Source organism: Aethalodelphis obliquidens, unplaced genomic scaffold (genome assembly GCF_003676395.1).
Source record: "Aethalodelphis obliquidens isolate GAN/ISIS:26980383/991018 unplaced genomic scaffold, ASM367639v1 scaffold108, whole genome shotgun sequence".
In the NCBI taxonomy this organism is placed as follows: Eukaryota; Metazoa; Chordata; class Mammalia; order Artiodactyla; family Delphinidae; genus Aethalodelphis; species Aethalodelphis obliquidens.
The window spans coordinates 187,941-201,850 of NW_020838052.1; the positions used below are offsets into that span (position 1 = coordinate 187,941).

At 38.9% G+C, this 13,910-nt stretch overlaps 1 protein-coding gene across 6 annotated transcripts in view; it reads right to left on the minus strand.

Annotated features, from left to right (window-relative positions):
- The window catches only part of PHF8 (PHD finger protein 8), a 108,172-nt gene that overhangs the window by 20,041 nt on the left and 74,221 nt on the right, over window positions 1-13,910 (minus strand). Inside the window, exon 20 of one of the 6 annotated variants that reach the window (XM_027096820.1) lies at window positions 10,102-10,327. The exons of the other annotated variants lie outside the window; for them this stretch is intronic. Coding sequence (XP_026952621.1) covers window positions 10,134-10,327 — 194 coding nt within the window. The 3' untranslated portion in view covers window positions 10,102-10,133. Of the gene's footprint in view, window positions 1-10,101; window positions 10,328-13,910 lie in introns of those variants that run through there. 6 annotated transcript variants of the gene reach the window in all.

Below are 13,910 nucleotides of genomic sequence, written 5' to 3' on the forward strand. Positions count from 1 at the left end.
CTGATCTCTCAGTAGAAACTCTGCAAGCCAGAAGCGAGTGGCAGGACATACTGAAAGTGATGAAGGAGAAAAACCTGCAACGAAGATTACTCTACCCAGCAAGGATCTCATTCAGATTTGATGGAGAAATTAAACTCTTTATGGACAAGCAAAAGCTGAGAGAGTTCAGCACCACAAAACCAGCTTTACAACAAATGCTAAAGGAACTTCTCTAGACAAGAAACACAACAGAAGAAAAAGACCTATAATAACGAACCCAAAAGAATTAAGAAAATGGGAATAGGAACATACATATCGATAATCACCTTAAATGTAAATGGACTAAATGCTCCCACCAAAAGACACAGACTGGCTGAATGGATACAAAAACAAGACCCATATACATGCTGTCTACAAGAGACCCACTTCAGACCTAGAGACACATACAGATTGAAAGTAAGGGGATGGAAAAAGATATTCCACGCAAATGGAAACCAAAACAAAGCTGGAGTAGCAATTCTCATATCAGACAAAACTGACTTTAAAATAAAGACTATTAGAAGAGACAAAGAAGGACACTACATAATGATCAAGGGATTGATCCAAGAAGAAGATATAACAATTGTAAATATTTATGCACCCAACATGGGAGCACCTCAATACATAAGGCAAGTACTAACAGCCATCAAAGGGGAAATCAACAGTAACACATTCATAGTAGGGGACTTTAATACCCCAATTTCACCAATGGACAGATCATCCAAAATGAAAAAAAATAAGGAAACACAAGCTTGAAATGATACATGAAACAAGATGGACTTAATTGATATTTATAGGACATTCCATCCCAAAACAACAGAGCGTTCTCAAGTGCACATGGAACATTCTGCAGGATAGATCATATCTTGGGTCACAAATCAAGCCTTGGTAAATTTAAGAAAACTGAAATTGTATCAAGTATCACTTCTGACCACAAGGCTATGAGACTGGATATCAATTACAGGAAAAGATCTGTAAAAAATACAAACACATGGAGGCTAAACAATACACTACTTAATAATGAAGTGATCACTGAAGAAATCAAAGAGGAAATCAAAAAATACCTAGAAACAAATGACAATGGAGACACAACGACCCAAAACCTATGGGATGCAGCAAAAGCAGTTCTAAGAGGGAAGTTTATGGCAATATAAGCCAACCTTAAGAAGCAGGAAACATCTCGAATAAACAACCTAACCTTGCACCTAAAGCAATTACAGAAAGAAGAACAAAAAAAAAACCCAAAGTTAGCAGAAGGAAAGAAATCATAAAGATGAGATCAGAAATAAATGAAAAAGAAATGAAGGAAACAATAGCAAAGATCAATAAAACTAAAACCTGGTTCTTTGAGAAGATAAACAAAATAGATAAAACATTAGCCAGACTCATCAAGAAAAAAAGGGAGAAGACTCAAAACAATAGAACTAGAAATGAAAAAGGAGAAGTAACAACTGACACTGCAGAAATACAAAAGATCATGAGAGATTACTACAAGCAACTCTATGCCAATAAAATGGACAATCTGGAAGAAATGGACAAATTCTTAGAAATGCACAACCTGCCAAGACGGAATCAGGAAGAAATAGAAAATATGAACAGACCCATCACAAGCAATGAAATTGAAACTGTGATTAAAAATCTTCCAACAAACAAAAGCCCAGGACCAGATTGCTTCACAGGCGAATTCTATCAAACATTTAGAGAAGAGCTAACACCTATCCTTCTCAAACTCTTCCAAAATATAGCAGAGGGAGGAACACTCCCAATTCCTTCTACGAGGCCACCATCACCTTGATACCAAAACCAGAAAAGGATGTCACAAGGAAAGAAAACTACAGGCCAATATCACTGATGAGCATAGATGCAAAAATTCTCAACAAAATATTAGCAAACAGAATCCAACAGCACATTAACAGGATCATACACCATGATCAAGTGGGGTTTATTCCAGGAATGCAAGGATTCTTCAATATATGCAAATCTATCAATGTGATAAACCATATTAACAAACTGAAGGAGAAAAATCATATGATCATCTCAATAGATGCAGAGAAAGCTTTTGACAAAATTCAATACCCATTTACGATAAAAACCCTGCAGACAGTAGGCATAGAGGGAACTTTCCTCAACATAATAAAGGCCATATATGACAAGCCCACAGCCAACATCATCCTCAATGGTGAAAAACTGAAAGCATTTCCACTAAGATCAGGAACAAGACAAGGTTGCCCACTCTCACCACTCTTATTCAACATAGTTTTGGAAGTTTTAGCCACAGCAATCAGAGAAGAAAAGGAAATAAAAGGAATCCAAACCGTTAAAGAAGAAGTAAAGCTGTCACTGTTTGCAGATGACATGATACTATAATTAGAGAATCCTAAAGATGCTACCAGAAAACTACTAGAGGTAATCAATGAATTTGGTAAAGTAGCAGGATACAAAATTAATGCACAGAAATCTCTGGCATTCCTATACACTAATGATGAAAAATCTGAAAGTGAAATCAAGAAAACACTCCCATTTACCATTGCAACAAAAAGAATAAAATATCTAGGAATAAACCTACCTAAGGAGACAAAAGACCTGTATGCAGAAAATTATAAGACACAGATGAAAGAAATCAAAGATGATATAAAGAGATGGAGAGATATACCATGTTCTTGGATTGGAAGAATCAACATTGTGAAAATGACTCTAGTACCCAAAGCAATCTATATATTCAATGCAATTCCTTATCAAACTACTACTGGCATTTTTCACAGAACTAGAACAAAAAATTTCACAATTTGTATGGAAACACAAAAGACCCCGAATAGCCAAAGCAATCTTGAGAACGAAAAACGGAGGTGGAGCAATCAGGCTCCCTGACTTCAGACTAGGCTACTAAGCTACAGTAATCAAGACAGAATGGTACTGGCACAAAAACAGAAAGATAGATCAATGGAACAGGATAGAAAGCCCAGAGATAAACCCACACACATATGGTCACCTTATCTTTGATAAAGGAGGAAGGAATGTACAGTGGAGAAAGGCCAGACTCTTCAATAAGTGGTGCTGGGAAAACTGGACAGGTACATGTAAAAGCATGAGATTAGATCACTCCCTAACACCATACACAAAAATAAGCTCAAAATGGATTAAAGACCTAAATGTAAGGCCAGAAACTATCAAACTCTTAGAGGAAAACATAGGCAGAACAGTCTATGACATAAATCACAGCAAGATCCTTTTTGACCCACCTCCTAGAGAAATGGAAATAAAAACAAATACAAACAAATGGGACCTAATGAAACTTCAAAGCTTTTGCACAGCAAAGGAAACCATAAACAAGACCAAAAGACAATCCTCAGAATGGGAGAAAATATTTGCAAATGAAGTAACTGACAAAGGATTAATTTCCAAAATTTATAAGCACCTCATGCAGCACATTAACAAAAAAACAAACAACCCAATCCAAAAATGGGCAGAAGACCTAAATAGACATTTCTCCAAAGAAGATATACAGACTGCCAACACACACATGAAAGAATGCTCAACATCATTAATCATTAGAGAAAGGCAAATCAAAACTACAATGAGATATCATCTCATACCAGTCAGAATGGCCGTCATCAAAAAATCTAGAAACAATAAATGCTGGAGAGGGTGTGGAGAAAAGGGAACACTCTTGCACTGCTGGTTGGAATGTGAAATTGGTTCAGCCACTGTAGAGAACAGTAGGGAGGTTCCTTAAAAAACTACAAATAGAACTACCATATGACCCATCAATCCCACTACTGGGCATATACCCTGAGAAAACGAAAATTTAAGAAGAGTCATGTACCAAAATGTTCATTGCAGCTCTATTTACAATAGCCCGGAGATGGAAACAACCTAAGTGTCTATCATCGGATGAATGGATAAAGAAGATGTGGCAGATATATACAACGGAATATTACTCAGCCATAAAAGGAAACGAAATTGAGCTATTTGTAATGAGGTGGATAGACCTAGAGTCTGTCATACAGAGTGAAGTAAGTCAGAAAGAAAAAGACAAATATCGTATGCTAACACATATATATGGAATTTAAGAAAAAAAATGTCATGAAGAACCTAGGGGTAAGGCAGGAATAAAGACGCAGACCTCCTAGAGAACGGACTTGAGGTTATGGGGAGGGGGAAGGTTTAGCTGTGACAGGGCGAGAGAGTGTCATGGACATATACACACTAACAAACGTAGTAAGGTAGATAGCTAGTGGGAAGCAGCCGCATGGCACAGGGATATTGGCTCGGTGCTTTGTGACAGCCTGGAGGGGTGGGATAGGGAGGGTGGGAGGGAGGGAGACGCAAGAGGGAAGACATATGGGAACATATGTTTATGTATGACTGATTCACTTTGTTATAAAGCAGAAACTAACACACCATTGTAAAGCAATTATACCCCAATAAAGATGTTAAAAAAAAAAAAGATGTGGCACATATATACAATGGAATATTACTCAGCCATAAAAAGAAATGAAATTTAGCTATTTGTAATGAGGTGGATAGACCTAGAGTCTGTCATACAGCGTGAAGTAAGTCAGAAAGCGAAAGACAAATACCGTATGCTAACACATATATATGGAATTGAAGAAAAAAAATGTCATGAAGAACCTAGGGGTAAGACAGGAATAAAGACACAGACCTACTGGAGAACGGACTTGAGGATATGGGGAGGGGGAATGATAAGCTGTGACAAAACGAGAGAGAGGCATGGACATATATAAACTAACAAACATAAGGTAGATATCTAGTGGGAAGCAGCCGCATGGCACAGGGATATCGGCTCGGTGCTTTGTGACCGACTGGAGGGGTGGGATAGGGAGGGTGGGAGGGAGGGAGACGCAAGAGGGAAGAGATATGGGAACATATGTATATGTATAACTGATTCACTTTGTTATAAAGCAGAAACTAACACACCATTGTAAAGCAATTATACCCCAATAAAGTTGTTAAAAAAAATAAATAATGTTACAAGAGACAAGGAAGGACAGTACATAATGATCAGGGGATCAATCCAAGAAGAAGATATAACAATTATAAATATACATGCACCCACCATAGGAGCACGTAATTACATAATGCAACTGCTAACAGCTATAAAAGAGGAAATCGACAGTAACACAGTAATAGTGGGGGACTTTAACACCTCACTTACACCAATGTACAGGTCATCCAAAATGAAAATAAATAAGGAAACAGAAGCTTTAAATGACAAAACAGACCAGATAGATTTAATGGATATTTATAGGACATTCCATCCAAAAACAGAAGATTACACTTTCTTCTGACATCCAGACTCAGTAAGTTTAAGAAAATTGAAATCATATCAAGCATCTTTTATGACCACGCTATGAGATTAGAAATCAATTACAGGGGAAAAAACGTGAAAAAACACAAACACATGGAGGCTAAACAGTACGTTACCAAATAACCAAGAGATCACTGGAGAAATCAAAGAGGAAATCAAAAAATACCTAGAGACAAATGACAATGAAAACATGACGATCCAAAACCTATGGGATGCAGCAAAAGCAGTTCTATGAGGTAAGTTTATAGCTATACAAGCATACCTCAAGAAACAAGAAAAATCTCAAATAAACAATCTAATCTTACAACTGAAGGAACCAGAGAAAGAAGAACAAACAAAACCCAAAGCTAGCAGAAGGAAAGAAATCATAAAGATCAGAGAAGAAATAAATGAAATAGAAACAAAGAGAACAACAGCAAAGATTAATAAAAGTAAAAGTTGGTTCTTTGAGAAGATAAACAAAATTGATAAACCAGTAGCCAGAGTCATCAAGAAAAAGAGGGAGAGGACTCAAATCAATAAAATTAGAAATGAAAAAGGAGAAGTTACAACAAACAATGCAGAAATACAAAGCATCCTAAGAGGCTGCTACAAGCAACTCTATGCCGATAAAATGGAAAACCTGGAAGGAATGGACAAATTCTTAGAAAGGTATAACCTTCCAAGACTGAAACAGGAAGAAATAGAAAATATGAACACACCAATCACAAGCACTGAAATTGAAACTGTGATTAAAAATCTTCCAACAAACAAAAGTCCAAGACCAGATGGCTTCACAGGTGAATTGTACCAAACATATAGAAAAGAGATAACACCGATCCTTCTCAAACTCCTCCAAAAAATTGCAGAGGAAGGAACACTCACAATCTCATTCTATGAGGCCACCATCACGCTGATACCAAAACCAGAGAAATATACTACAAAAAAAAGAAAATTACAGACCAATGTCACTCATGAATATAGATGCAAAAAAACTCAACAAAATACAAGCAAACAGAATCCAACAACATATTAAAAGGATCATACACCATGATCAAGTGGGATTTATCCCAGTGATGCAAGGATTCTTCAATATATGCAAATCAATCAATGTGATACACCATATTAACAAATTGAACAATGAAAACCATATGATCATCTCCATAGATGCAGAAAAAGCTTTTGACAAAATTCAACACCCATTTATGATAAAAAGTCTCCACAACATGGGCATAGAGGGAAACTACCTCAATGCAATACAGGCCATATATAACAAAACCATAGCAAACATCATTCTAAATGGTGAAAAATGAAAACATTTCCTCTAAGATCAGGAACAAGACAAGGATGTCCACTCTCGCCACTATTATTCAACATAGTTTTGGAAGTCCTAGCCATGGCAATCAGAGAGGAAAAAGAAATAAAAGGAATACAAATTGGAAAAGAAGAAGTAAAAGGGTCACTGTTTGCAGATGACATGATACTATACTTAGAGAATCCTGAAGATGCCACCAGAACACTACAAGAGCTAATCAATGAATTTGGTAAAGTTGCCGGATACAAAATAAATGCACAGAAATCTCCTGTATTCCTATACACTAATGATGAAAACTCTGAAAGAGAAATTAAGGAAACACTCCCATTTACCATTGCAAGAAAACGAATAAAATACCTAGGAATAAACCTATATAGGGAGACAAAAGACCTGTATGCAGAAAACTATAAGCCACTGATGAAAGAAATTAAAGATGATACCAACAGATGGAGAGATATACCATGTTCTTGGATTGCAAGAATCAATATTGTGAAAATGACTATACTACCCAAAGGAATCTACAGATTCAATGCAATCCCTATCAAATTACCAATGACATTTTTTATGGCACTAGAACAAAATATCTTAAAATTTGTATGGAGACACTAAAGACCCTGAAGAGCCAAAGCAGTCTTGAGGGAAAAAACCGGAGCTGGAGGAATCACACTCCTTGACTTCAGACTATACTACAAAGCTACAGTAATCAAGACACTATGGTACTGGCACAAAAACAGAAATACAGATCAATGGAACAGGATAGAAAGCCAGAGATAAACCCACGCACGTATGGTAACCTTATCTTTGATAAAGGAGGCAAGAATATACAGTGGAGAAAAGACAGCCTCTTCAATAACTGGTGCTGGGAAAACTGGACAGGTATATGTAAAAGTATGAGATTAGAACACTCCCTCACACCATACACAAAAATAAGCTCAAAATGGATTAAAGACATAAATGTAAGGCCAGAAACTATCAAACTCTTAGAGGAAAACATAGGCAGAACACTCTATGACATAAATCACAGCAAGATCCCTTTTGACCCATCTCCTAGAGAAATGGAAATAAAAACAAAAATAAACAATGGGACCTAATGAAACTTAAAACCTTTTGCACAAATAAGGAAACCATAAACAAGACCAAAAGACAACCCTCAGAATGGGAGAAAATATTTGCAAATGAAGCAACTGACAAAGGATTAATTTCCAAAATTTACAAGCACCTCATGCAGCTCAATAACAAAAAAACAAGCAACCCAATCCAAAAATGGGCAGGAGACCTAAATAGACATTTCTCCAAAGAAGATATACAGATTGCCAACAAACACATGAAAGAATGCTCAACATCATTAATCACTGGAGAAATGCAAATCAAACCTACAATGAGATATCATCTCACACCAGTCAGAATGGCCGTCATCAAAAAATCTAGAAATAAATGCTGGAGAGGGTGTGGAGAAAAGGGAACACTCTTGCACTGCTGGTGGGAATGCAAATTGATACAGCCACTATGGAGAACAGTATGAAGGTTCCTTAAGAAACAAAAAGTAGAACTACCAATATGACCAAGCAATCCCACTACTGGGCATATACCCTGAGAAAACCATAATTCAAAAAGTCATGTACCAAAATGTTCATTGCAGCTCTATTTAAAATAGCCAGGAGATGGAAGCAACCTAAGTGTCCATCATCGGATGAATGGATAAAGAAGATGTGGCACATATATACAATGGAATATTCCTTAGCCATAACAAGAAACGAAATTGAGGTATTTGTAGTGAGGTGGATGGACCTAGAGTCTGTCATACAGAGTGAAGTAAGTCAGAAAGAGAAAGACAAATACTGTATGCTAACACATATATATGGAATCTAAGAAAAAAAATGTCATGAAGAACCTAGGGGTAAGACGGGAATAAAGACACCGACCTACTAGAGAATGGACTTGAGGATATGGGGAGGGGGAAGGGTAAGCTGTGACAAAGTGAGAGAGTGGCATGGACATATATACACTACCAAACATAAAATAGATAACTAGTGGGAAGCAGCTGCGTAACACAGGGAGATCAGCTCGGTGCTTTGTGACCACCTAGAGGGGTGGGATAGGGAGGGTGGGAGGGAGGGAGACGCAAGAGGGAAGAGACATGGGAACATATGTATATGTATAACTGATTCACTTTGTTATAAAGCAGAAACTAACACACCATTGTAAAGCAATTATACTCCAATAAAGATGTTAAAAAAAAAGAACCTACTTTTAAAATGTGATAAAAGTTATTAGCTTTCTTTTTAGAGAAATATACATGGATATATGCATACATTTATGTTAAAAATACAGCAGTGTTAATTATTTGCTCTATGAATGGGGAAACAATGGATAAGATCAGCTTTTGATACAGAAATATTCATATTTTTTATGTAGAATGAGAAAAAAATATCATAAATAAATTATATATATATTTGACTATTTCTTACTATATAGAGAAAGGGCATATGAAAATATTGAAGACCTACATGAATAAATGGGCAAAAGTCAGACATAAAATTTACAAAAGAAAAAATTCTAAAGCTAATACAAACATATAGGAAATGTCTAATCAAAGAAATGCAAATTAAATCAGTGAGATTCTGTTGTTTGCTTGTTAATTACCAAACATCAAAAAATACAATGATAGGAGGAAGGAAGATGGCAGAAGAGTAAGACGCGGAGATCACCTTCCTCCCCACAGATACACCAGAAATACATCTGCACGTGGAACAACTCCTACAGAACACCTGCTGAAGGCTGGTAGAAGACCTCAGACCTCCCAAAAGGCAAGAAACCCCCCACGTACCTGGGTAGGGCAAAACAAAAAAGAATAAACAAGAGACTACAGGATAGGGACGGGACCTGCACCAGTAGGAGGGAGCTGTGAAGGAGAAAAGGTTTCCACACACTAGAAGCCCCTGCATGGGCAGAGACTGCGGGTGGCGGAGGGGGGGAGCTGTGAAGCCGAGGAGGAGAGCGCAGTAACAGGGCTGTAGAAGGAAATGCAGAGAGATTTCCGCACAGGGGATCGGTGCCGACCAGCACTCACCAGCCCGAGAGGCTTGTCTCCTCACCCGCCGGGGCAGGTGGGGCTGGGAACTGAGGCTCGGGCTGCAGTCGGAGCGTGGGGAGAGGACAGGGGTTGGTGGCATGAACACAGCCTGCAACAGGTTAGTGCACCACGGCTAGCCAGGAGGGAGTCCGGGGAAAAGTCTGGACCTGCAGAAGAGGAAAGAGACGTTTTCCTCCCTCTTTGTTTCCTGGTGCACGAGGAAAGGGGAATAAGAGCGCTGCTTAAAGGAGCTCCAGATACAGCGTAAGCCGCGGCTAACAGCGCGGACACCAGGCACGGGCATGAGACGCTAAGGCTGCTGCTGCCACCATCAAGAAGCCTGTGGGTGAGCACAGGTCACTCTCCACACCTCCCTTCAGGGGAGCCTGTGCGGCCCGCCACTGCCAGGGTCCCGGGATTCAGGGACAACCTCCCCGGGAGAACACACGGCGCGCCTCAGGCTGGTGCAACATACCGCCAGTCTCTGCCGCCGCAGACTCGCCCAGCACTCGGTACCCCTCCGTCCCTGCGGCCTCAGTCAGCCAGAGCCTCCGAATCAGCGGCTCCTTTAACCCCGTCCTGTCTAAGTGAAGAACAGACGGCCTCCGGCGACCTACACACAGAGGCGGGGCCAAACCAAAGCTGAACCCTGGGAGCTGTGCGATCAAAGAAGAGAAAGGGAAATCTCTCCCAGCAGCCTCAGGAGCAGCGGATTAAATATCCACAATCAACTTGATGTACCCTGCAACTGTGGAACACCTGAATAGACAACGAACCATCCCAAATTGAGGAGGTGCACTTTGAGAGCACGATTTATTATTTTTTCCCCTTTTCCTCTTTTTGTGAGTGTGTATGTGTATGCTCCTGTGTGAGATTTTCTCTGTATAGCTTTGCTTTCACCATTTGTCCTAGCATTCCATCCGTCCATTTTTTGTTGTTGTTGTTTTTTATTAAAAATTTTTTTTAATAAATATTCTTTTATTTTAATAACTTTATTTTATTTTACGCTACTTTATTTTCTTTTCCTTTATCCTCTTTCTTTCTTTCTTTCTTTCTTTCTTTCCACTTTATTTTTCCCTTTTATTCTGAGCTGTGTGGATTAAAGGCTCTTGGTGCTGCAGCCAGGAGTCAGTGCAGTGCCTCTGAGGTGGGAGAGCCAACTTCAGGACACTGTCCACAAGAGACCTCCCAGCTCCACATAATATCAAATGGCGAAAATCTCCCAGAGATCTCCATCTCAACACCAGCACCCAGCTTCACTCCACGACCAGCAAGCTACAGTGCTGGACACCATATGCCAAACAACTAGCAAGACAGGAACACAACCCCACCCATTAGCAGAGAGGCTGCCTAAAATCATAGTAAGTCCACAGACACCCCAAAATACACCATCAGACGTGGACCTGCCCACCAGAAAGACAAGATCCAGCCTCATCCACCAGAACACAGGCACTAGTCCCCTCCACCAGGAAGCCTACAAAACCCACTGAACCAACGTTAGCCACTGGGGACAGACACCAAACACAACAGGAACTACGAACCTGCAGCCTGCAAAAAGGAGACCTCAAACACAGTAAGATAAGCAAAATGAGAAGACAGAAAAACACACAGCAGATGAAGGAGCAAGATAAAAACCCATAAGACCGGCTTCCCTGGTGGCGCACTGGTTGAGAGTCCGCCTGCCGATGCAGGGGACACGGGTTCATGCCCCGGTCTGGGAAGATCCCACATGCCACGGAGCGGCTGGGCCCGTAAGACATGGCCACTGAGCCTGTGCATCCAGAGCCTGCGCTCCGCAACAGGAGAGGTCACAACAGTGAGAGGCCCGCATACTGCAAAACAACAACAACAACAACAAAATCCCTACCACACTTAACAAATGAAGAGGAAATAGGCAGTCTACCTGAAAAAGAATTCACAATAATGATAGTAAAGATGATCCAAAATCTTGGAAATAGAATAGAGAAAATGCAAGAAACATTTAACAAAGACCTAGAAGAACTAAAGATGATGCAAGCAATGATTAACAACACAATAAATGAAATTTAAAACACTCTAGAAGGGATCAATAGCAGAATAACTGAGGCAGAAGAATGGATAAGTGACCTGGAAGATAAAATAGTGGAAATAACTACTGCAGAGCAGAATAAAGAAAAAAGAATGAAAAGAACTGAGGACAGTCTCAGAGACCTCTGGGACAACATTAAACACACTAACATTCGAATTATAAGGGTTCCAGAAGAAGAAGAGAAAAAGAAAGGGTCTGAGAAAATACTTGAAGAAATTAGAGTTGAAAACTTCCCTAATATGGGAAAGGAAATAATCAATCAAGTCCAGGAAGCACAGAGAGTCCCATACAGGATAAATCCAAGGAGAAACACGCCAAGACACATATTAATCAAACTGTCAAAAATTAAATACAAAGAAAACATATTAAAAACAGCAAGGGAAAAACAACAAATAACACATAAGGGAAACCCCATAAGGTTAACAGCTGATCTTTCAGCAGAAACAGCAAGCCAGAAGGGACTGGCAGGACATATTTAAAGTGAAGGAGAAAAACCTACAACCAAGATTACTCTACCCAGCTAGGATCTCATTCAGATTTGATGGAGAAATTAAAACCTTTACAGACAAGCAAAAGCTGAGAGAGTCCAGCACCACCAAACCAGCTTTACAACAAATACTAAAGGAACTTCTCTAGGCAAGAAACACAAGAGAAGGAAAAGACCTAAAATAACACACCCAAAACAATGAAGAAAATGGGAATAGAAACCTACATATCGATAATTACCTTAAATGTAAATGGACTAAATGCTCCCACCAAAAGGCACAGACTGGCTGAATGGATCCAAAAACACGATCCATATATATGCTGCCTACAAGAGACCCACTTCAGACCTAGGGACACATACAGACTGAAACTGAGGGGATGGAAAAAAATATTCCATGCAAATGGAAACCAAAAGAAAGCTGGAGTAGCAATTCTCGTATCACACAAAATAGACTTTAAAATAAAGACTATTACAAGAGACAAAGAAGGACACTACATAATGATCAAGGGATCGATCCAAGAAGAAGATATAACAATTGTAAATATTTGTGCACCCAACATGGGAGCACCTCAATACATAAGGCAAATACTAACAGCCACAAAAGGGGAAATTGACAGTAACACATTCATAGTAGGGGACTTTAACACCCCACTTTCACCAATGGACAGATCATCCAAAATGAAAATAAATAAGGAAACACAAGCTGTAAATGATACATTAAACAAGATGGACTTAATTGATATTTATAGGATACTCCATCCACAAACAACAGAACACACATTTTTCTCAAGTGCTCATGGAACATTCTCCAGGACAGATCATATCTTGGGTCACAAATCAAGCCTTGGAAAATTTAAGAAAACTGAAATTGTACCAAGTATCACTTCCGACCACAAGGCTATGAGACTAGATATCAATTACAGGAAAAGATCTGTAAAAAATACAAACACATGGAGGTTAAACAATACACTACTTAATAACGAAGTGATCACTGAAGAAATCAAAGAGGAAATCAAAAAATACCTAGAAACAAATGACAAGGTAGACATGACAACCCAAAACCTATGGGATGCAGCAAAAGCAGTTCTAAGAGGGAAGTTTATAGCAATACAATCCTACCTTAAGAAACAGGAAACAGCTCGAATAAACAACCTAACCTTGCATCTAAAGCAATTAGAGAAGGAAGAACAAAAAAACCCAAAGTTAGCAGAAGGAAAGAAATCATAAAGATGAGATCAGAAATAAATGAAAAAGAAATGAAGGAAACGATAGAAAAAGATCAACAAAACTAAAAGTTGGTTCTTTGAAAAGATAAACAAAATTGATAAACCATTAGCCAGACTCATCAAGAATAAAAGGGAGAAGACTCAAATCAATAGAATTACAAATGACAAAAGAGAAATAACAACTGACACTGCAGAAATACAAAAGATCATGAGAGATTACTACAAGCAACGCTATGCCAATAAAATGGACAACCTGGAAGAAACGGACAAATTCTTAGAAATGCACAACCTGCATAACTGAATCAGGAAGAAACAGAAAATAAGAACAGACCAATCACAAGCACTGAAATTGAAACTGTGATTAAAATTCTTCCAACAAACAAAAGCCCAGGACCAGATTGCTTCACAGGCGAAT